Source organism: Carcharhinus amblyrhynchos, chromosome 24 (assembly GCF_965287045.1).
Source record: "Carcharhinus amblyrhynchos chromosome 24, sCarAmb.v2.hapA, whole genome shotgun sequence".
Taxonomy (NCBI): domain Eukaryota; kingdom Metazoa; phylum Chordata; class Chondrichthyes; order Carcharhiniformes; family Carcharhinidae; genus Carcharhinus; species Carcharhinus amblyrhynchos.
In genome coordinates, this window is record NC_137347.1 from 20,099,213 (window position 1) to 20,123,615 (window position 24,403).

Consider the following 24,403-nt stretch of genomic DNA (forward strand, 5'->3'; position numbering starts at 1 on the left):
ATTACTGTTAATTTAGTCTCATTTTACAATTTCCTGTCTCCTGTGTGGCAGGCCTATGGTTTCTTGAATGGATTTGATGACTTAAAGTTGAAATGAGCTATGGTAACGTGGTGATCCTTAAGTGATGCAAATCCATTTTCACACAGATGAATTGTAGCTAACAACATCAAAACTGTGACAGTTTGAATTGTCTGGCAATTGACTGAAATCTCTTCACATGTGGACCAAAATTCATCCAATTGTTTTTCTCTTTGGAACTTAATTTTGAGATTGCTGTCAATTGGGATCTCCAGGAGGTTCTCATGTTCTTTGATTGAAAGAATTGGTGGCATGAGCACACTGCTGGAAAGGATAATAGCCCTATTGAGGACAAGTAATCACCTGGATTACTTGCCTGGATAATTGTCCTGGACATCGAAGGTGGTTGAACTCAGTCCTTGACATAACTCATTCAGAAAAGTGAATATATCTGATAGATTGCCCTGTCATGAAAGCCAGACCATGTCATGGAGATGTTGGAAGAGTAGGAACAGGTTGTCAGTAAAGAATAACTTTTTTAAAAAAAAGTGCCAAGGCCTTGCCATGTGACAGCCATCAAACCTTCACATGGAGCAACTGATTTAATGTGCTCACTTCCCTGCTAATTATGTCAAGCAAAAAAAAATTCTGGACTTTAAGGATAAAAATTTAATGAAGTTCACCATCTTCACTGCATCGTCCAGGATCATCTTTCAAGTTTGCAGGCACGCTTTTAACAGCAAGTGCTTTCTTATGCATACCACAATGGATCCACATAACATTGGGAGGACTGCAATGATATATGTAACTGTTCCAGTGTACCTATCAATCATTAACTTTGCTGCATTGGTGCAAATGCCAACACATTATGACCAGACAATACCAAGTTGATTTATAAAGCTGCAAAGCAATCAAGGAAGTCTCTTCAGCTATCTCTGATAATCAGCATCTGGCAAAACAAAATATCCTCAGTTACATCTTTGTAAATATACCACACGTGAAACAACAGAGTAGCTAAGCCTACAGCCTCTGTGGATTTGTCTAGCTGCAGAGCAGAATAAAGGTTGCTAATGCTTTGGCTCACTGGTTGAGTTAGGGCATCACTGACCATGTCATTAATTCAACATGACACATGTTGTTTGATAATGGTATTAACTGAATTAATTTTGGGCCACCTCTGCAAGGATAGTGCTTAATGTACCTGCAGGCACAGGTAGTATTAATTGTTTTGCTAAATTGTTGGATGTATTTAAAGGGTTTTAACATTATCAATAGCAAAAGAAAGCAAAAAACTGTTCCAGCGAAAGTCATAGACCTACAACATTAACTATATTTCTCTCCCCACAGAAGCTGGCTGATCTGATGAGTATTTCTAGCATTTTCTGTTTTTATTTCAGATTTCCTCATCTACAATATTTTGCTTTTGTGTTTTGCATTGCTTATCATTAGCTGTGCCTGTGTCCATTTGAAAGGCTTTAGCAGTTTGCCTGAGTGTTGTCATGCATTGTTCCAAAGTGTCTGTGTAGAAGAGATGATCTTAGACTGTTATTTGTCAGGAGTGCACCACAATACGTGCACACCGCAGCTGAGGCTATTCAGCAACACCAATCCAAATAGTTTAATGCCCTTTTCATCATATTTATATCTCTTTGATATATATCCTGTTTTGTGCATCATGCCAAGATTTGCTTCATCGGCTGAGATTTGCACATTCAATCAGTGATTGTTGTCTCACCAGTGATTTAATCAACTGGTCCTGGCAAGAGACATTCCATTACTTCACTTCTTATCACTGATACTTCGTGTTCTGCTTAACACTATCCATCTTGCCGTCTGTTCATTTTCCACTCTTGCATCCTGGCAGATATTATAATATGATGCTTACAACCACAAATGAAACCCCCAGCTCCCTCCACCATCTCCCAACAATCCCCAGTCCTTATCAGGACCTGTTGGCAGACATGGGTTATAATAACTCACTACTTTTCAATGTCTGGAGTTGTATACGTGGCCCACATAAGACAGCCAACACACGTTGAGTCTCCTGGAATCTTCCACTGCGACTGGATTATTTCAAAAAGCAGACTCGGAATGCGGTGATCATGTCCTACCAATCAACCTTGTGTGTTTGATACATCCGGGAATTTAAGAGCCCTACTGTGAGATTCTTTACCAAGTCAATTTATTTATGTAATGTTCACAATGCTCCATGTTAGAAAGGAAAACATTAACCAGAATTACTGAAGATTGTGCCGGGCAGAGTATCAAATTGTGTATTTTATTTTAAATTGAATTTCTTTTAAATTGAACTGTTATCAAGCTTTTTCGAGAATGCTTCTGTACTGTTAAAACTTGGAATGCTTCATATTTCTTTTGCAGGCTTTCATCTTGTTTAAAAATTGAAAAAGCATCAAACTCATTCTTTATGCTTTGTTGTAATTTGATAATTTTCATCAAAAACTAAACTTGTTGCATTGATAAGTTGCATTTTGGGAAATGGAATTACACGCCTTTAAAGTTAACCTGCAAAGCAGAATATTCCAGATGCGATGAGGCATCTTTGTTTTTTTCATCATTCTCTTTGGCAGTCAGTGTGTTGCTGTTGAGAACCACTTAAGTTGCTAATGATTTAGATAGAGAGCCTGCATATGTCATTGTGAATTATTGGTTGGGTCAGTCAGTCCTGTTGTTCAGGATCTTTAAACCAGCAAAATGCGGTGCATATCAGTGAAAGTAACATGATATAGTTTGAGGTCTAGAATCTAACCAAGGGAGTGACCAAGAGAGAAGTCAATGTAAATAAAGCCAAAACTGCTTGTGTGTATTTTCTTTGCTTTCACTGCATCAACAAGACTGTTCAGTGACATTGTTTGAGACCAGATAAGCGAGTACTCCTGAATCAGAGCACAGTTGCTATTCCCCTCTGCTGCCTCTCACCTCCAAAAAAAAAATTATCCTAGGAAATGTAGCAAGTTGTATTATAGATGACATTGCTCAGGAAGCTAGCTGAATTACAGAAAAACAGACCCCGGAATGCTAGATTTTGAGAGGTGTTTCGGTGAATTTCTAAAGCAAGATTTTGCAATTCAATCCCGACCCTCGAGCATTGCTCATGCATAATTAAACCTTTTCTTCAAGATAAATGCTCATTTGTATGGATAAAAGGCCAACAAAGATGGGAAACTGATTTTATTTTTAAAAAATTGCAACTGCCTAAATTTTGATGATGCAAGCTTGCACAAATTGTCCGAACGTTAGCACTGCCGTAATTTCATTTTAAAAAAAACTAAAAATTCAGATGGTGATCAGAACATGTGACTTGATTAACCCAATTTCTATTTACCCACATCCATTTCCTTCTTTTTCAGTTCCTCCCAGAATTGTCAATGACAGCCTCCTGAGCTTTTACTGGACAACTGTAGTTCCACCATTAAACAACACATGAAAGAATAAATCATTAATTCTTGCTTAACCGTATCAGACAATTTAAGTAAGAATTATAGACCAGTTCAGGGTCCTTAAGTGAATAAAACGCTTTGGATGCCAGATAATTCATGATTTAGTTTGGAGTCTAGAATCTAGCCATGGGAATGCTCAAGAGAAAGTACAAATAGAATGGACATGCATGGGGATCTTGCTGCCGTTACATAATTTCTCCCACATAGCACACCACCCCACCACGCCCCCCCCCCGCCCCACAACAGATGCCACACCTACCCCTCAGAGTATGCATACCAAATTTTGAAAATCACTGCTCTAGACTGTGTGCAAGAGTAGTTAGGAAAATCTCTTCCCTCCTTTCTCACTATCCCCCCCCCCCCCCCCCCCCAAAATTTGGGAAAGTGCCATGTTTCTATTGACTGAATCTTTTAACAGCTAGCTAAGTTCAGGAATTTGCTACGTTAAAAAATGTGCCATTGCCTGCCAATGAATCATTACTATTAATAACCTAACATACTTCAGCATGTTTAACTAAATTTCAACTGTCATCAGAAATACGATGCCATAAAGACCATACCAGCAACAATTTGCATGGCGTGGGAGGAGATCAGTCAAGAATCACAGATGGGGAGGAGTAAGGCCACAAGGGATTTTAAGCACACTGAAAGGCGTTTTAAGTGTGAGATTGGAATGAGCGAATGAAGCTTAATGAGGGAAAACATGATGCCTAAGAAGGACTTGATATGGGATAGGATATGACTTGCATTTTTATGGGAGATTAATTTGGAAGATGAAATGCCAACCTGAAAACCATTGAAGAAATCAAGCCTAAATGTGGCAATGGTGTGAACAAGGATTTTAACAACATTTGGATTATCAGTGTTGTGGAACGCTAAGCAGACATTCTTTGTGCTAGATTGTGGGGTTAGAAGCTCAGTTATGGATTAACAAATCCAGCTCAGAGTTTAACGGTTGATTATTTGAACTTGGATAAAAAGCAACATTTATCTCAATAACTTTGGTCAAACTTTCAGCAAACTTACTTGAACAGTGGATTAGTTTTGAAAAGGGTCTAAACCATTTCTGCATCAGCTCAGTTTTACTTTTTAACAGATATTGTCATCACCTTGGTACCTTTTGAAATTGGGTGTGATAAGAATCATTAGCATTTTGAACTGTCTGTTTAAAAATTCCTTGGCTAACTTAATGAGATGCTTTCTCCGTTAGATTCTTGAGTTGCTTTCACTATTAGGTGAGCTGAAAATTTGAACCATTTTTCTTGATTTGTTCAGCAACACTCATTTTTGGATCCTCAAATTTCCCTTTATTAGTATTTAATCAAACTTGTAAGTGACATCTTGAAAATCAATGAATTTGTGTGAAAAATGAGCATGCAAGTAATATTCCATTTGTACATGTGGGATTACTTGCTCCGTAAATATTACGTCACTTGTTTTTCCTACCAAAATTCTCAGCAGTTAGAAACTCACATTTTTAATAGGTTCACAGTGGCTTTATGTTTTGACTAAAGGGCTGAAAATATTAATGTAGCATGCTAAACGTAATGTCAGTGATCTATAGCAAAGCCTAGGAGTATGAAAAGCTGGGAATGGAATTAAAAAGCAGAACCGACAAGGTGGTTATCTCTGGATTACTACCTGAACCATGTGCAGATGGGCGTAGGGTAGATAGGATTAAAGAGGTGAATGGGTGGCTCAGGGATTGGTGTGGGAGGAATGGTTTTGAATTTATGGGGCATTGGCACCAGTATTGGGGCAGGTGGGACCTGGGCAGGTGGGACCTGTTCAGGTGGGATGGTGTTGGTCTGAACTGTGCTGGGACGAGAGTCCTGGTGAATCGTATAAATAGGACTGTGGATAGGGCTTTAAACTAATTGGGGGGGGCGGGTGCGAGGGTAGGTGAAATTACAGGGTCTAAAGCAAAGGAGAGGGTACAGGTACGGGAAGAGGCCAAGAATGTCCAATAATAAAGGGAGTAGGGGGCATGAGTAAGGTTGGTAGCATTCCTTCAAATAGGGCCCAGGTGAAGGATGGGATGAAGACACTTTATCTGAATGCACGAAGCATTCGGAACAAACTGAATGAGCTGGTGGCGCAGATCAGCACAAATGGATATGATCTGGTGGCCATTACAGAGACGTGGTTGCAAGGTGACAGGGACTGGGAGCTGAATGTACAGGGGTATCAAGTGTTTAGGAAGGATAGACGGGAGGAAAAAGCGGGGGGGGGTAGCTCTGCTGATTAAGGATAGTATCAGGGTGGTGGTAAGGGAAGATATAGGCGCCAAAGAGCAGAACGTGGAATCGTTGTGGGTGGAGATTAGGAACAGCAAGGGGAGGAAGACGCTGGTGGGTGTTGTCTATAGGCCCCCAAATAATGACCTGGAGGTGGGGCGGGCTATAAACTCGCAAATAAATGCTGCGTGCAGGAATGGAACGGCGATAATTATGGGGGATTTCAATCTACATGTTGATTGGTCGACCCATATTGGACGCAGTGGGCTTGAGGAAGAGTTCTTGGAATGCTGCCGGGATAGTTTCCTTGAACAGTGTGTGTTGGAGCCGACGAGGGAGCGAGCTATCTTAGATCTGGTGTTATGTAATGAGGCAGGTAGAATTAGGGAGGTGAGACCTGTTCGGGCGGGATGGGGTTGGTCTGAACCGTGCTGGGACCAGAGTGCTGGCGAATCGAGTAAAGAGGACTGTAGACAGGGCTTTAAACTAATTTGGGGGGGGTGCGAGGGTAGGTGACATTACGGGGTCTAAAGTTAAGGAGAGGGTACAGGTAAGGGAAGAGGCCGAGGATGTCCCAATAATAGAGGGAGTAGGGGGCGTGAGTATGGTTGGTAGCGTTACGGCAAGTAGGGTCCAGTGAAGGCTGGGATGAAGGCACTTTATCTGAATGCACGAAGCATTCGGAACAAACTGAATGAGCTGGTGGCGCAGATCAGCACAAATGGATATGATCTGGTGGCCATTACAGAGATGTGGCTGCAAGGTGACAGGGACTGGGAGCTGAATGTCCAGGGGTATCAAGTGTTTAGGAAGGATAGGCGGGAGGAAAGGGGGGGGGGGGGATGCGTAGCTCTGCTGATTAAGGATAGCATCAGGGTGGTAGCAAGGGATGATATTGGAGCCAAGGAGCAGAAAGCAGAATCGTTGTGGGTAGAGATTAGGAACAGCAAAGGGAGGAAGACACTGGTGGGTGTCGTCTATAGGCCCCCGAATAATGATCTGGAGGTGGGGCGGGCTGTTAACGCGCAAATAAGTGCGGCATGCAGGAATGGGACGGCCGTAGTTATGGGGGATTTCAATCTACATATTGATTGGTCGACTCAGTTGGACGCGGTGGGCTCGAGGAGGAGTTCTTGGAATGCTGCCGGGATAGTTTCCTGGAACAGTGTGTGTTGGAGCCGACGAGGGAGCGAGCTATCTTAGATCTGGTGTTATGTAATGAGGCAGGTAGAATTAGGGAGGTGAGACCTGTTCGGGCGGGATGGGGTTGGTCTGAACCGTGCTGGGACCAGAGTGCTGGCGAATCGAGTAAAGAGGACTGTAGACAGGGCTTTAAACTAATTTGGGGGGGGTGCGAGGGTAGGTGACATTACGGGGTCTAAAGTTAAGGAGAGGGTACAGGTAAGGGAAGAGGCCGAGGATGTCCCAATAATAGAGGGAGTAGGGGGCGTGAGTATGGTTGGTAGCGTTACGGCAAGTAGGGTCCAGTGAAGGCTGGGATGAAGGCACTTTATCTGAATGCACGAAGCATTCGGAACAAACTGAATGAGCTGGTGGCGCAGATCAGCACAAATGGATATGATCTGGTGGCCATTACAGAGATGTGGCTGCAAGGTGACAGGGACTGGGAGCTGAATGTCCAGGGGTATCAAGTGTTTAGGAAGGATAGGCGGGAGGAAAGGGCGGGGGGGGATGCGTAGCTCTGCTGATTAAGGATAGCATCAGGGTGGTAGCAAGGGATGATATTGGAGCCAAGGAGCAGAAAGCAGAATCGTTGTGGGTAGAGATTAGGAACAGCAAAGGGAGGAAGACACTGGTGGGTGTCGTCTATAGGCCCCCGAATAATGATCTGGAGGTGGGGCGGGCTGTTAACGCGCAAATAAGTGCGGCATGCAGGAATGGGACGGCCGTAGTTATGGGGGATTTCAATCTACATATTGATTGGTCGACTCAGTTGGACGCGGTGGGCTCGAGGAGGAGTTCTTGGAATGCTGCCGGGATAGTTTCCTGGAACAGTGTGTGTTGGAGCCGACGAGGGAGCGAGCTATCTTAGATCTGGTGTTATGTAATGAGGCGGGTAGAATTAGGGACCTTGCGGTGAAGGATCCTCTTGGGGAGAGTGATCATTGTATGGTGGAGTTTCTGGTGCAGATGGAGGAGGAGGAGAAAGTGGATTCCCGGACACGCGTCCTTTGTCTGAACAGAGGGGAGTACGGTAGGATGAGAGAAGAATTGGCGAATGTGGACTGGGGGAGCGCGTTGGAAGGTAGGTCTGCTGAGGAGCAGTGGAGGATCTTTAAGGAGATCTTTCTTGGTGCTCAGCAGAAATTTATTCCGATGGTCAAAAAGGACAGTAGGAGGAGAGGTAATAAGCCGTGGATAACGAAGGAGGTGAAGGAAAGTGTTAAATTAAAAGCGGAGGCGTTTAGAGTAGCTAAGAGTAGTGGGCGAGAAGAGGATTGGGTGAGGTTTAAATGTCAACAAAGATTGACAAAGAAGTTGATAAAGAAGGGTAGGAGAAACTATGAAGCTGGGCTAGCGCTTAATATAAAAAAGGATAGCAAGAGTTTTTATAAATATATCAAAAGGAAGAGGCTGGCTAGGGTGAACGTTGGTCCCTTAGAGGATGAGAAAGGGGACTTAGTGGTAGGGGATGGGGATATGGCTAAGGTCTTGAATAACTTTTATGTTTCTGTCTTCACGGAGGAGGACATGAATAATTTGCCGGGTGTTAGAGATGGAAAGGTGGTAGGACTGGAGGGTCTTAATGACATTACTGTTACTAGAGAGGCAGTGCTCGACAGACTGGAGGGGCTGATTGTGGACAAGTCCCCAGGACCAGATGGAATGCATCCAAGGGTTCTGAAGGAAATGGCAGAGGTGATAGTGGATGCCTTGGTGATTATTTTCCAAACCTCGCTGGATTCCGGGGAAGTGCTGGAAGATTGGAAAACGGCTAATGTTACGCCGCTGCTTAAAAAGGGTAGCAGGCAAAAGGCAGGGAATTATAGGCCGGTTAGTTTAACGTCTGTTGTAGGAAAAATGCTTGAATCCGTAATCAAAGAGGAAATAGCGAGGCATCTTGAGAAGAATTGTTTAATAGAGCAGACGCAGCACGGATTCATTAAGGGGAAGTCGTGTCTGACGAATTTATTGGAATTCCATGAGGCTGCATCTAGTGCGGTGGATAGAGGGGAACCGGTGGATGTGGTGTTTCTCGATTTTTTTTTCAGAAGGCATTTGATAAGGTGCCGCACAAAAGGTTGCTTCAGAAGGTTAGGGGGCATGGAGTTGGGGGTAAGGTGTTAGCGTGGATAGGGGATTGGCTGTCAAATAGGAGGCAGAGAGTGGGCGTCAATGGGTGCTATTCGGATTGGCAGTTGGTGACTAGTGGAGTGCCCCAGGAATCGGTGCTGGGGCATCAGCTATTTACCATTTATATAGATGATCTGGAGAAGGGAGCCGAGTGTAAGGTGTCGAAATTTGCTGATGACACAAAGATAAGTGGAACAGCAAATTGTGCGGAGGGTGTGGAAAGTCTGCAGAGGGATCTAGATAGGCTGAGCGAGTGGGCGAGGACCTGGCAGATGGAATACAGTGTTGGCAAGTATGAGGTTATCCACTTTGGTAGGAATAATAGTAGGAAGGACCACTATTTAGAGGGCGAAAAGCTGCAGCATGCTACGTTGCAGAGGGACCTGGGGGTCTTTGTGCATGAGTTGCAAAAACCCAGCCTCCAGGTGGTCAGGAAGGCAAATGGGATGCTGGCCTTCATAGCGAGGGGGATTGAATATAAAAGTAAGGAGGTCTTGCACTGGTGAGGCCACAGCTGGAGTACTGTGTGCAGTTTTGGTCGCCGCACTTGCGCAAGGATATTTTGGCTTTGGAGGGAGTGCAGAGGAGGTTGATTCGGCTGATACGGGAGTTGAGGGGGTTGAGCTATGAGGAGAGGCTGAATAGACTGGGCTTGTAGTTGTTAGAGTTTAGAAGGATGAGGGGGGATCTCATTGAGACGTATATGATGATGAAAGGGATGGATAGGGTAGAGGTGGAGAGGTTCTTCCTGCTCAGAAAGGACAGTAGGACTAGAGGGCACTGCTTCAAGATAAGGTGGGGGGGGGGGGGGGGGGACAGTTTAGAACAGAGTTGAGGAACTTCTTCAGTCAAAGGGTGGTGAATCTCTGGAATTCTCTGCCCGTTGAAGTGGTGGAGGCTACCTCGCTAAATATATTTAAGACGTGGGTAGATAGGTTTTTGGTAGGCAAGGGGATTAAGGGTTATGGGGAGAAAGCGGGAAAGTGGAACTGAGCCCCTTCAGATCAGCCATGATCTTATTGAATGGCTAGAAGGGCTAGATGGCCTACTCCTGCTCCTATTTCTTATGTTCTTATGTTCTAGATCTGATGTCAACTATTTTCTGGACACAACTTTGTTGTCAGTTAAATAGTCATAAATTCAAGTTAGTATTTAAAATATACAGTTGCCACTCTGAATACTCACAAATTCAATTTGGTATTTAATGTATACAGTTGCCAGTCTGAATTTTATAAATTAATGCGTTTGCCCTATTTGAAATTATTTCTCCCACTAGCCGATCAGTAGAGTTACTTGCCAAGTTGTCTGTTGCTGCCCTTGCACCACTGCCATTAGAGATGGTGAAGGGTGATCATATAACTGTTTTAAATGTATGTATAAAACATACGTATGAGTATTACAATCGTTTCAAGATCAGTCTAATTCCGTTGTTAACTGTAATAGATAAACACATAAAACATTGGACTTCCATTTTTCAGGGAGGAAGAGGCATTAACCTGCCAGCAGCAGCTCAGCGAGTTCACATCCCTCGTAGAGTCAATTAGAGAATGGTTAAAGGAAACAGAGGCTAACGTACCAGCTTTTGAATCAGCACTTAATACAGACATGCTTGAGAAACAGATCCAACAAGTAAAGGTGAGGAGGCGTGAAGAAAATATAACATGCAGAATTTGTAATTAATGTGGAATTGAATGCATTTTTAATTTTAATGCATTAAATGGCTGTGTAATTAAAACAGTTTTGATGTGGGTTTTTTCAGTCAGCCATGTCATTATATGGAATAAATCTTTTGAGGGAAGGAAGAATAGTCTCACCAATTTGATGTAAGCACCAGGCTAACTAATTGTAATGTTGGCCTTTCTCCTTGTGCTAGGAGAGTATGATAGAAACTAGTTACATGAGTATTATGGAATTGGGCAACAATGATAGAGATTATTTTGATTCACAGATCCTGTTGGAGGATTGGTCATCAAAATCTCCACAAGTGCAAGAAATAAATCACAAAGGAACCGAGTTAGAAAGTCTCATTATGGAAATAACATCATCTGATACTACTTTGTTGTCCAGTAAAACAGGTAACATCTGAGATAAAGAAAAATGCAGCTAACTTAATTTTATGCATTTTTAGAAAAAAATTTAAGTTCCCTGTATAATGTTTCACCATCAAAAGAAAGCAGTCAAGCTACCTGCTCAACAGCCCCTTCAGTACCATCCATCGGTCATCTTCCAATGTGGAGAGTGAATGAGAATATTACTTCTTCACACTTTGGGAAATGTTTAGCCTTTATGACACAGCCATGATTGGGATTTTTCCACTCATGAATTCTTGGCTTTGTTGCCATATTGGTCGTTAATGTTCCACTTTGTAACACTCCTTCACATCCAGCATGTCACTAAAACTACTCGCTAATAATGTATTTCTAATTATTTCATGTTGTCCAGTCGTTTCTTATGTTTCAGCTTTTTGTTTGTAATTTGCTTAAATGTTTTATGTAATACCAGTCACAATTTCTAATCAGTGCAACTTTATTTGATCAATGTGCTTGCCATGTCAACATAGGCTTATTTGGTCAGTATTCTCTTTATATGTAGCTTATATTTTATCTCAGAAAAGATGTAGTGCAGTTTTATTCCTATATGTGGCTTCATTTTTCTTAATTCAACGCATCCATCCAAGAAGGCAAATTTATGATTACCTCCTCACTTTTTCTCAGTAAAAATCTCAAGTCAATACATTTCGCATTGCTCAAAATAGTTCAGTTATAATGAAATAAAAGTTTTGATGAAGAAAAACACTCACTATCTATGTTCCTCCATTATGTGATACTCATAGTACGTAAGTGAAAAAATTATGATGCTTGCTGCTTGTGAAAGAACTTGTGTTTACGCAGCAGTTTTCACATTCCAAAAGTACTTCACTTTTAAAATGTTAGTCATTGTTGTAATGTAAAAATTCTCAGAAGCCCATGACAAGTTTTCACAAACAGCAGTGCAATAATAACAAGATCATCTGTTCTAATGGTATTGATTGATGGGTACATACTGAACAAAGAAAATTACAACACAGAAACAGGCCTTTCGGCCCTCCGAGCCTGCACCACCCATGCTGCCTGACTTAACTAAAACCCCCTATCCTCCCGGGGACCATATCCCTCTATTCCCATTTCATTCATGTACTTGCCAAGACGCCTCTTAAAAATCACTACCATATCAGCTTCCACTACCTCCCCCGGCAACGTGTTCCAGGCACCCACCACTCTGTCTGAAAAAAAACCTGCCTCGTACATCTTTTTTAAACCTTGCCTCTCGCACCTTAAACCTATGCCCCCTAGTAATTGACTCTCCCACCCTGGGAAAAAGCTTCTGACTATCCACTCTGTGGTCTCCCTTCAACCTCCATTGCTCCAGTGAGAACAAACCCAGTTTCTCCAACCTCTTCTCATAGCTAATGCCCTCCATACCAGGCAACATCCTGATAAATCTTTTCTGTACCCTCTCCAAAGCCTCCATGTCCTTCTGGTAGTGTGGTCTAACTAAGATTCTATAAAGCTGCAACGTGACTTGCCAATTTTTAAACTCAGTACCCCAGCTGATGAAGGCAAGCATGCTGTATGCCGCCTTGACTACCTTCTCCACCTGCATTGCCACTTTCAGTGACCTGTGTACCTGTACACCCAGATCCCTTTGCCTATCAATACTCCTGAGGGTTCTGCCATTTACTGTATATTTCCTACCTGTATTAGACCTTCCAAAATGCATTACCTCACATTTGTCCGGATTAAACTCCATCTGCCATCTCTCCGCCCAAGTCTCCAATTGATCTATACCTGCTGCATCCTCTGATGGTCCTCATCGCTATCCACAAACCCACCAACTTTTGTGTCATCCGTGAACTTACTAATCAATCCAGTTACATTTTCCTCAATCATTTATACATATATTACAAACAATTGGCCATGACATTGGCCTCTGTTCCTCTTCAAATAGTTACATGGGATTCTTTACTCAAGAAAGCAGGTCAAACCTTAAATCTCAACTGAAGACGCTGCCTGTGACAATCCTGCATCCTTTTAGTACTGCACAGACATGTCAGGCTAAACTATGTGCTCAGGTCTGGGATGGTACTTGAATCCATAGCCTTCAAAAAAGCATGTGACTTCTGAATTAAGGCTGATAGTTTCAATGCTATGAGTGTTTATATGGAATTCAAAGGTGCTATACAACTCAATTTTATATGTGCAATAGTGTCTGGCATGGTTTTCCCCAATTTTATCTGCAAAATAAAACTACTGAAGCTTAGCTATGCAGTATTTTTTCTTGAGCTTAAATTTATTTATTAGTGTCACAAGTGGGCTTACATTAATACTGCAGTGAGGTTACTGTGAAAATCCCCTAGTCACCACAATCCGGCACCTGTTTGGGTACGCTGAGGGAGAATTTAGCATGGCCAATGCACTTAAGCAGCACGTCTTTCGGACTGTGGGGAGGAACAGGAGCACCCAGAGGAAACCCATGCAGGCAGGAGGAGCACATGCAGATTTGGCAGAGATAGTGACCAAAGCCAGGAATCGACCTGGGGTCCCTGGTGATATGAGGCAGCAGTGCTAACCATTGTGCCACCATGCCACCCATAACATAACATAACATTATAAACTACAACTATCCATATTTTCTGCAACACCAACAATGTGTATATTTAAGATTTGTGTACAAATACCACACATTGCAAAGCACTTTTATTTTTCAAAAGAAATTTTGTCTATAGAACAATGCTTGCGAGTGCCTTGTGGTGTCATGCTGAGGGAGTCCAGTGTCTGTGCTTAGCTTTTGTTCCTAATATTGGCTGTCCTGTGCATTGTTGTGTCTCCCTGTTGTTTACTCAGGTTCTGTAATGATGAATGGTGGAGTGACTGCACCTAGTATGAATGGGTACCACAGAAACAAAGGTGAGAAAATAAAAGATCTGAACTGTGTTCTGTTGCATTTTCTAACCATTTTTCTCCTGAAGGGGATTCGTGTACGAATGTGAACAAAGGTGAAATAAAATGGTTTTAATTAAGTATTAATATCTGTACCCATAAATGTACTGGAATACAGTCTTGATTGCTAACAGTTCCAATGTTCCAATTTAATTTGTAACTTATTATACAACCTCAAAAATTTGTTCCCCAAGATAAAGAATTGCACATTTCTGCAATTAGTTATGGCACATCCCAATGTAGTCAAATATTAAGTTATCAATTATGACATTTTAGTTAGTAAAGTTTGAGTAGTAATAATAGACTGGAACATTGTGCTCTGAGGAACCATGTGACTTACCCCTTGCTATATAAACATGTTTGGAACAGCTTCCAGAGAAAGCACTTGTGTTGTAGACAATTGCTGTGAAATATGGTGTGGATGTTATATTTTTTCAATTTGAAACTGAAGCCAGGGCAAGCTAATACACACTGGGGGAAAGAAGTTTCTAGTGAAGTTATTAAAGAAGAAAGCTGCACCCAGTTTCAAGAATCACAAAGAAAATTCTGCCCTTAAGAATATATAGCCTGTCCTTTTATTGCTTGAACACAAAACCTCACATTTGTCCAATAATAGAGAAACTTAATTGTGAACATTATGCATTGATACATCAATGATATTGCATAATGATCATCTTATAATTGAAAATGTCTGAAGATTTGAAAATTCTTATGTTACAAACAAAATTTAAAAAAAAAAATTTTTGATATTCACCTGATGTGTACTGCCTTTTGTAGAGCTTGCAGAAATTCAGCAGAATGTCTCTGATGTGAACCATAATTATAAGACCCTGGGTAATGTACTAAAGGAAAGTCAGGACCACCTTCAGGCCACAATTAACCAAATGCAAGAGGTTCAAGAAGAAACCAATTCTGTCATGAAATGGCTAGAGTCAAAAGAACAGACTTTGTCCACTTTGAATTCATCACCAGCCAAAACTCAAACTATGAAGGTGCAAGCGGAACAAAACAAGGTAAATGTATAAATGTGTCTGATATAATTAAAGTCTTACGTAGTTAAAAATATCACTCTTAAAATTATTGTGATATCTTTGCAAATTAAATTTCTGAAGCCTGTAGTTTTAAATCAGAGTTTTTAAGCGTACAACTCAGTACTTGGTTGAAAAGAAAGGAGGAATAAGAGGAAGGTGTTCTGTTGATCAAAGGGGTCAAATAGGATGAAAAGTTTAGTTACAAGTGGTGTACCTCAGTGATCTGTTTTGGGGCCACTGCTGTTTGTCATTTTTATAAATGACCTAGATGAGGGTGTAGAAGGATGGGTTAGTAAATTTGCTGATGACACCAAAGTCGGAAGAGTTGTAGACAGTGAGGATGGATGTTACAGTTTGCAGAGGGACATAGATAAGCTGCAGAGCTGGGCTGAGAGGTGGCAAATGGAGTTTAATGTGGAAAAGTGTGAGGTGATTCACTTTGGTAAGAGTAACAGGAGTACAGAATATAGGGCTAATGGAAGGACTCTTGGTAGTATCAACGAGCAGAGAGATCTCAGGGTACATGTGCATAGATCCCTGAAAGTTGGCACCCAGGTTGATAAGGTTGTTAAGAAGGCGTACGGTGTGTTAGTTTTTATTGGCAGAGGGATTGAACTTCGGAGTCGTGAAGACATGTTGCAACTGTACTCTGGTGCGGCCGCACTTGGAGTATTGCGTACAGTTCTGGTCGCCGCATTATAAGAAAGATGTGGAGGCATTGGAAAGGGTGCAGAGGAGGTTTACCAGGATGTTGGCTGGTATGGTGGGAAGGTTTTATGAGGAAAGGCTAAGGGACTTGAGGTTGCTTTCGTTAGAAAGAAGAAGGTTGAGAGGTGACCTAGTAATCATCCAAGATGATCAGAGGGTTAGATAGGGTGGATAGTGAGAGCCTTTTTCCTCGGATGGTGACGGCTAACACGAGGGGATGTAGCTTTAAATTAAGGGGTGGTAGTTATAGGACGGCTGTCAGAGGTAGGTTCTTTACTCAGAAGGTAGTAAAGGCGTGAAATGCCCTGCCTGCAGCAGTTGTGGACTCGACAACTTTAAGGGCGTTCAAATGGTCAGTGGATAGGCATATGGATAACATTGGAATAGTTTAGGTTAGAGGGTCATTGGATTGGTTCCACTGGTCGGTGCATCATCAAGGGCCGAAGGGCCTGTACTGCGGTGTAATGTTCTATGTTCTAGTGGTCAAATTAATTTTTATCTTTTTTCAGTCAGTTCAGAGCAAATTAAAATGAGCGTTCCATTTTCATTTAGTTATTTTGAATGAATATTTATATCTGGACACCAGCATTCATAAGGGCTAAAGTTAATTGTCTGGGTTGCTCTGAATGCTGGGTTCTGTAAAGCATAGCTAAGGCTATTAAATACTTTTGGCACAATCTTACCGGCCCGACTTGCCGTCAATCAGCAGGGCGAGCCGGGAAGATAGTGTGTGAGGCCAAAAATCCAATTCGCCGGCGAATCTACTTTGCCTACAAGAATGGCTTCACGTACAAGGTACAAAGACTATTTACATAGAATTAACCACATTAGCATCTGGTTAGTGGGTCTGGCATGGCTGCTTCTGCCGTCCTGGGTGCATCTCTTCCTCTCTCTACACCCCACTGCCAGCGAGAGCTAACATTGAACTCTATATTAGCTAAATGCTTCAGATGTGACGGAATTAATGTTGTATTTTAGTAAAATGTTTGCAAAGCTGCTGTTAATCATTAAATTCCATTTTTGTTTAGGCCTTTCTTGTTGAGCTTGAACAGAATTCTGGAAAGGTTCAGAAGCTGAAAGAGATGTTGAAAGACCTGTTGATAAAAAATCCAGACTCACCAGAAGCTAAGAAGTGGACGGAAGTGCTAGAACAAATAGGTAAAGCAAGTGCTGATATTTATGTTTGTGAGATGGAATAACTTGCAATTAACACAAGTTAAGGAACATGTAGAAACTGAACTGGCGTGTGTTCAGGAGAACCACTTGTGGTAAGCAGCAGCATGGATTGGTTAGGCTGAATGGTCTACTTTCACATTATAATTTCCATGTGCAAGTGTGGGAAGTCTAATTATTTTTTAGATCATAGATTTTTTAAATTCTTTCACTGGAACGTGGGTGTTGCTGGCTAGGCCAGCATTTCTATTACCCATTCCCACTAGGCCTTGAGATGGTAGTGAGCTGCCTTCTTGAACTGTGAATTTCATGAAGATAAGAGTAACTAAAGGAAGGCAAGTAATTGGACAAGAGGTAAATTACTTAAAATAATGTGGTCTCTCAACTAAATGCTCCGAATCACTTCATAAATTAATATATAATACAATTAAGGATTGCTTCAAAATTACATCAGTTAAATTATAACAGTGAAGTCTCAGGCTTGATTCCTGGGTTGTGCCAAATTAGCACAGAAGTGCAGACCTGAAGAGTAGAAACCTCCTGGAATTGCGAAGATCTCATGGGATGGGAAGAGAAAGGACAAGAGTGAATTCTGTGCATTAGCACATGTCAAAATATATTTTTTGAATTATTTCAGGGGAGTGGGTGTCACCAGCTTGGCTAGTATTTATTGCCCATCCCTAATTGGCCTTCAGAAAGTGATGGTGAGCTGCCTTCTTGAACTGTTGCAATCCATGTGGTGATAGTATACCCACAGAGCTCCCACCTAATCCCATCTGCCAGCACTTAGCCCATAGCCCTGAATGATATGACGTGCCAAGTGCTCATCCAGATACTTTTTAAAGGATGTGAAGCAACCTGCCTCTACCACCCTGCTAGGCAGCGCATTCCAGAATGTCACCACCCTTTGAGTAAAAAGCTCCAACCTCCTGCCTTTCACTTTGAACGTATGTTCCCTCATGACTGGCCCATCATAATGTTGCACATCTCGATCAGGTTGCCCCTCAGTCTTCTCTGCCCCAACGAAAACAACACAAGCCTATCCAACCTATCTTCATTACTTAAATGTTCCATCCCAGGCAGCATCCTGGTGAATCTCCTCTGCAACCCCTCCAGTGCAGTCACATACTTTCTTTAATGTGATGACCAAAACTGCTACAGTACTCTAGCTGTGGCCTACCAAAGTTCTATACAACTCTAACATGACTTGCCTGCTTTTGTAATCTATGCCTTGATTGATAAAGGCACATGTCCCATGTGCCTTATTCACCACCCTTGGCCAGATCCTGCCCTTCCGCTTTCAGATCTATGGACGAACGTGCCAAACTCCCTTTGTTCCACAGAACGTCCTAATGTCCTACCATTTATTGAGTACTTTCTTGTCAAATTACTTCTTCCAAAGTGTATCACCTCTCATTTTTCATGGTTAAGTTCCATCTGCCACTTATCTGCCTATTTGACCATTCCATCTATATTTTCCCTGATGAAGCCATACTGACTATCCCTGATCAAGCTTTCCCCCTCCAAGTAGAGACAGATGCTCTTCTTCAGAGATTTCTCTCATAGTTTCCCTACTGCTGACATGAAACTCACTGGTCTGTAGTTCACTGATTTATTTCTACAACCCTTAAATAGCGAAAACCACATTAGCTGTTCTCTAGTGGCCAGAGAGGAATTGAAAATTTGAGTTACAGCCTCTGCAATCTCCTCCCTTGTCTCCCACGACAGCCTGGAGCAGAATTCATCTAGACCTGGAGATCTATCCACTTTAAGGCTGCCAACACCTCCAATACCTTGTCCTTCCCTATGTCAATTTTCTCAAGAATCTCACAGTTCCTCTTCCTGAATTCCTTATCATCATCCTCATTCTCTTGGATGAAGTATTCATTCAACACACTACCAGTACCCTCTGACTCCACCGCCAAATTGCCCCCTTCGTCTCTGATGGGCCCTACTATTTCTGACTATACTTAAAGAATATCTTGGGGTTTTCCCTACTTTTCCCAACCAGAGCTTTCTCATATCCCCTCTTTGCATTCCTAATTGCTTTCTTAAGCTCCACCCTGCGTATTCTATACCTCACTAATGCCTCTACTGATTTGCTCCCCTTGTCCTTATTAAAAGCCTTTCTTTTCCTTCTCATTAAATCCTGAATATTTCTGGTCATCCATGGTTCTCTGGGCTTGTTAGTCCAACCTATCACTCTAGAGGGAATATGCTGGGCTCGCACCCTCCCCATTTCCTTTTTGAATGCCCCCCACATTTTTTCTGTAGATTTTCCCATTAGTAGCTGTTCCCAGTCTACCTTGGCCGGATCCTGTCTTATTTTACTAAAATCTGCTCTCTTCCAATGCAAATTTTTTTTTTCAGTTTGTCTTTTTCTTTGTCCATAACAAGTTTAAATTGTACCATATTATGACTGCTATCACTAAAATGCACCCCCACCACCACCACCACCACCACCTCAACCATCTGTCCAGCTTCATTCCCCAGAATCAGGTCCAGCACAGGTCCCTCCTTTGGACCATCCATCTATTGATTTTAAAAAGTTCTCCTGTACACATTTCAAGGAATCTACTCCATCCAAGCCCTTAACACTATGTATATCCTAGTTAATATTGTGAAAGTTGGAATCACCTAATATAGTAACCCTATTGTTATTGTTTTTAGACACGACCACAAACTTAGCACGTATATCTGCTTCTCAATATCTGTTTCTCAATCTGTCTGACTATCTGGAGATCTATAATAAACACCTAACAATGCAATGCCTCCTGAATAAGATTACATTTGGTTGTGCTGATCTACACGGTTCAGTAGCAATGCTTTATCAATTGTATAAACTTGCTCATGGGGAATAGCTGGTAGTAGACCATTATTTCCAATTGGGTTTTATTCCAACTTAACTCACTGTACTCAAGAAAAGAAAGATAATGGGTGAAAGTTAAGGAAAAGTGACATTACATTGACTGAAGATTTTGATTTTGCTCATAAAGTCATAACCCTACAGCGCAGAAAGAGGCCATCTGGCCCATCGAGTCTGCACCGGCCACAATCCCACCCAGGCCCTACCTCCGTGTCCCTACACATTTATTCACTAATCCCTCTAACCTATGCATCTCAGGACACTAAGGGGCAATTTCTAAGGGCATCTTTTCCTTTTTGCATGCTAATCTTTTCCATTTTATATATCTTTTACAGTACATTTTTATTTCTTGCTGGTTTACACTCATTCTAATAGCCATTTAATCTTTTCTGTGGTCCTCCCTTGCAGAATTCCAAAATGCTCCCAAATTTCAGGCTTACCTTTTTTGGCATCTTTATATTTGCTTTTTTAATCTAACGCACTGCTTGATTTCTTTCATTTGACATTTGAAACTCTTTTCCATATAGGTACCAGCAACATAGGTAAGATTAAGAAAGAGATTCTGTAGTGGGAGTTTGAGAAGCTAGGCACTAAATTAAAAAGCAGAACCTCAAAGGTATTAATATTATCTGTATTATTACCTGAGCCACAAGCAAATGTATATAGGATAAATGAGATTAGATAAATTAATGCATGGCTCAAAGATTGATATGGGAGAAATGGGTGGCATGGTGACACAGTGGTTAGCATTGTTGCCTTATAGCGCCATGACCTAGGTTCATTTCCAGCCTTGGGTGACTGTCTATGTATTGAATTTGCACATTCTCCCAGAGTTAAAGTAATAGAAAGCTGCACTTACCTACCTTGGAGATGAGGAAGGAAATTCACCAAGTACTGGATGCTGCAAGAAAGTAGAAAAGGGAACCGAATTCCTAACGCAACGCTTAATCCACGTCTCACTCAAACATAGTCTGGTGTCCACAAGCCCTTCCTACCAAACCATTTTGTATTTTGTTGCATGATAAGTATAAAACATATATTAAGGGATGCTGGAATCTGAAACCAAAAGAGAAAATGCTGGAAAATCTCAGCAGCATCTGGCAGATGACCTTTGACAAAGGGTTATCAAGACTCGAAACATCAGTTCTTTTCTCTCTTTACAGATGCTGCCAGACCTGCTGAGATTTTCCAGCATTTTCTCTTTTGGTTTAAGGTGATGCATTATGGTCTTGTGAATCCGCAATTGGTATAATATAACAAGGAGTTTTTTTTTACTGAACACATCATCATTGACATCTGTACTTTATTTAGAATCAAAGTGGACTCATGCCAATCAGACATTAACTGAGAGACAACAAAAACTTGAAGAATCAGCCAACCTGCTCTCGAGTTTCCAGAACACAGAATCACAGCTCAGTACATGGCTATCGGAGAAGGAATTAATGATGAGTGTGCTGGGTCCTCTCTCAATTGATCCAAATATGCTACGTGCTCAGAAACAACAAGTGCAGGTTAAATAAAAATGATAAACTTAAATTATTTGTTAATGCAGTACAAAATCTTGTATATGAAATGTTTCCTGGTATCTCTAATTAAAGTTTTTGTTTGTCACAGTTCATGTTGAAAGAATTTGAGACTCGTAAGCCCCAGTATGAACAACTAAATCAAGCAGTACAAGGACTGTGTGCACCTGGAGATGTGTCTCCTTCTGATAGCCAGCTGAGAGATCAACACGGAGCCATCAATGACAAATGGAATAAACTTACCAATCAGCTCAGTGACCGTTCTAGTCATATTGATCAAGCCATAGCCAAGAGTACACAGTATCAGGATCTCCTGCAGCAACTTACTGACAAAGTCAGGATCCTCTGTGATAAGCTAAACAACCAATCTGTGATTAGCACACAGCCAGACATTGTCAAGCAACAACTCGAAGAAACCAGTGAAATACGTTCAGATTTGGAACAGCAAAAGGAACAGATTGAAGAGGCACAAATTCTCTGCGATGACTTATCCTCCCTTATTGGTGAACAGTATTTAAAAGATGAGCTTCGGAAGCGCCTGGAAGCTGTCCTGATGCCATTCAATGGTCTTGAAGAGAGAGCAGGTTAGTATTGATATGTCAGCTTTAGTTACAGTTTGCCAAAATAAACTGTCGTAACATTTAAATCCAGTTCTTCTTCTCTGACCAGATGAACTAACATAGTAGATTCCTGTAAATTTTTAAAGTTGTGGCCTTTATTCACTTCTGATAAAGATTTCTTCCATTGTTTTATCATTCTGTGCAAAAACTTAGCTGAAATTCCTGTAATCAATAAGCTGTACAAAACATTTCCCTTTGACCACATCCTTAAGATGGAAGAGACCAAGCTAGTGCTTTTTAGCCAAATCTTCAGCTGGAGCTGCAAACTTCCTATCAGATTTATTCCATAATAGCAATGAGTGCCGATTAGCCTCATCTTCATTATCCCAAAATCCAGAAATTATTCTTTGCCAGATTAATTGGATTTTTATTTGATATGGGGTAGCACTGCTGCCTCACAGTGCCAGGGACCCGGGTTTGATTGCTGGCTTGAGTCTGCATGTTCTCCCTGTTTCTGTGTGAGTTTTCCTCCAGGTGCTCCGGTTTCCTCCCACAGTCCAAAGAATGTGCTGGTTAGGTGCATTGATCATACTAAACTCTTGCTCAAGTGTACTCACACAGGCACCAAGTGTGGTGCATTGGGGATTTTCACAGTAACTTCATCGCAGTGTTAATGTAAGCCTACTTGTGACATTAATAAATAAACTTTAAAAACTTTTTAATTGCTACTTTCATTAAAATATGTTCAAAGATTGATTTTTGTATTTAACTCCTATGATTAATATACCGATATGCTTCCTTTTCTGCTCTCCACTCCGGAGAGAGTTTTTCGGCTAAATCTGCTCTCTGGCACATGAACCAATTAGACGTTCTTGGTGTATGAACATATTGGTGGATGAGTGTACGTATGGGTGGCACAGTGACCAGCACTACCACCTCACAGCGCCAGCAACCTGGGTTCAATTCTGGCCTTAAGTGACTGTGTGGAGTTTGCACATTCTTCTCATGTCTGCATGGGTTTCCTCCCACAATCCAAAGATGTATAGGTTAGATGGATTAGCCATGGTAAATGTGTGGGGCTTACGGGGATAGGATGGGGGAGAGCGCCTGGGTAAGATACACTGCCAGACTGTCAGTGCAGACTCAGTGGATTGAATGGCCGCCTCCTGTACTGTAGGGATTCTATGATTTAATGTGGACGACATTATATTTAAATCCAATCCTGTTCTCATTCAGCATCCACTTCTACCTGTACTTTCAGTTGGAGTCGTTCAATGGTAAAAAGGAGCAAAAAATCTGCTGTTTCTCTGCCCGTTTTTGAGCTGAGAAGCACTGAAATGAATTGTTTCCAAGTAATATTGGCTATATCAGTGCAACTTTGTAATCGAGGGGTTACAAAGGGATTGGGACCTTAGGAACAGAAGTAGGCTGTTCAGCCTGCTCCACCCTTCCATACAATGCCTTTTTGGGCACTTTTTACCCGGACTCTCCATAACTCGTTACGTTACTGTTAATCAGCAATCTTTCAATCTCTACTTTAAACACACTCAATGACTCAGCTTCCACAGCCCTCTGGGGTAGAGAATTTCAAAAATTCACAACCCTCTGTAAATAAATTTTCTCTGCAACTTGGAAGTTATTTTAATCTCTAAGTGTACTGAACAAACTATGTTACGGTCATCCTGGACGCACTTGAGGTATTGTTCAATTGTCTAATGATTGGAAACTTGGAAAAGTAATCTGTGATTGGGAAAAAGTTGTCGCCATGGCTAATGAATGAATCTGTAGCAATTTTGGACCAATGGTGCGATGGAACCTCGTGAATTTGTAGTGTTCTGTTGTTAATTTTGGCATGCTTCATACATCCTCATTGCCATCTCAATATTATTCATCTTTTGCGAGGTGCCTTGTTTGTTCTATGCCCATATGCCTTTGGTGTCACTGTGACAATGTCCTGGTGAAGAACTTCAAGTACAAGAGCCTGTTTTCCTTTGAAAATCATGCTAGTTAAAATACTGAGCTCATCTCCTTATGGTCAAAACATGTCAAGGTATCTGGCACTACTTGTATTATATCAGCCCAACCTTCTACAATAACATTGCATAACACCTTCAGTTGTGGATCATTTGCTGTTTCCTCCTGAAGTTGGTTGCATTTCTGTTGACCAAAACCCATCAAATAACATCATCTAGTTTAATGTCTACACCACTTACTTACAGGTCTAGCAAAACATCCTCAGATCATTTCAAAAACCTGCGCATTGCGTCTGAAATAACCATCTTGATTGTAAAGGACTTCAAACTCTCATCCCTGTATTTTTATCAGATCTCTTATAATCCAGATGGTGCCAAATCATTTACTGAATACCAGAGCATACCATAGGTCAAATAATTGAGTTGCACTTGCCGTTGTGTTTTGGTGCAAACTATACATGGTTTTCCGTTTGCATGATGCACACTCCAAACCTCTTGAGATGCATCAATCTTTAAGATCCTCTCTTTTCTTTGGCCATGGTATCGTAGGACATGTGTCTCT

General features: G+C 41.6%; 1 protein-coding gene across 11 annotated transcripts in view; it reads left to right on the plus strand.

The window, feature by feature from the left end:
- macf1a (microtubule actin crosslinking factor 1a) overlaps positions 1–24,403 on the plus strand; it is a 562,465-nt gene that overhangs the window by 405,669 nt on the left and 132,393 nt on the right. For 10 of the 11 annotated variants that reach the window (XM_080211401.1, XM_080211408.1, XM_080211407.1 and 7 more), the window contains 7 exons: positions 10,507–10,663; positions 10,977–11,103; positions 13,912–13,974; positions 14,785–15,020; positions 16,775–16,904; positions 21,097–21,296; positions 21,400–21,892. In XM_080211401.1, coding sequence (XP_080067527.1) covers positions 10,507–10,663; positions 10,977–11,103; positions 13,912–13,974; positions 14,785–15,020; positions 16,775–16,904; positions 21,097–21,296; positions 21,400–21,892 — 1,406 coding nt within the window. The remainder of the gene's footprint in view (positions 1–10,506; positions 10,664–10,976; positions 11,104–13,911; positions 13,975–14,784; positions 15,021–16,774; positions 16,905–21,096; positions 21,297–21,399; positions 21,893–24,403) is intronic. The other variant, XM_080211410.1, reaches the window with a different exon arrangement.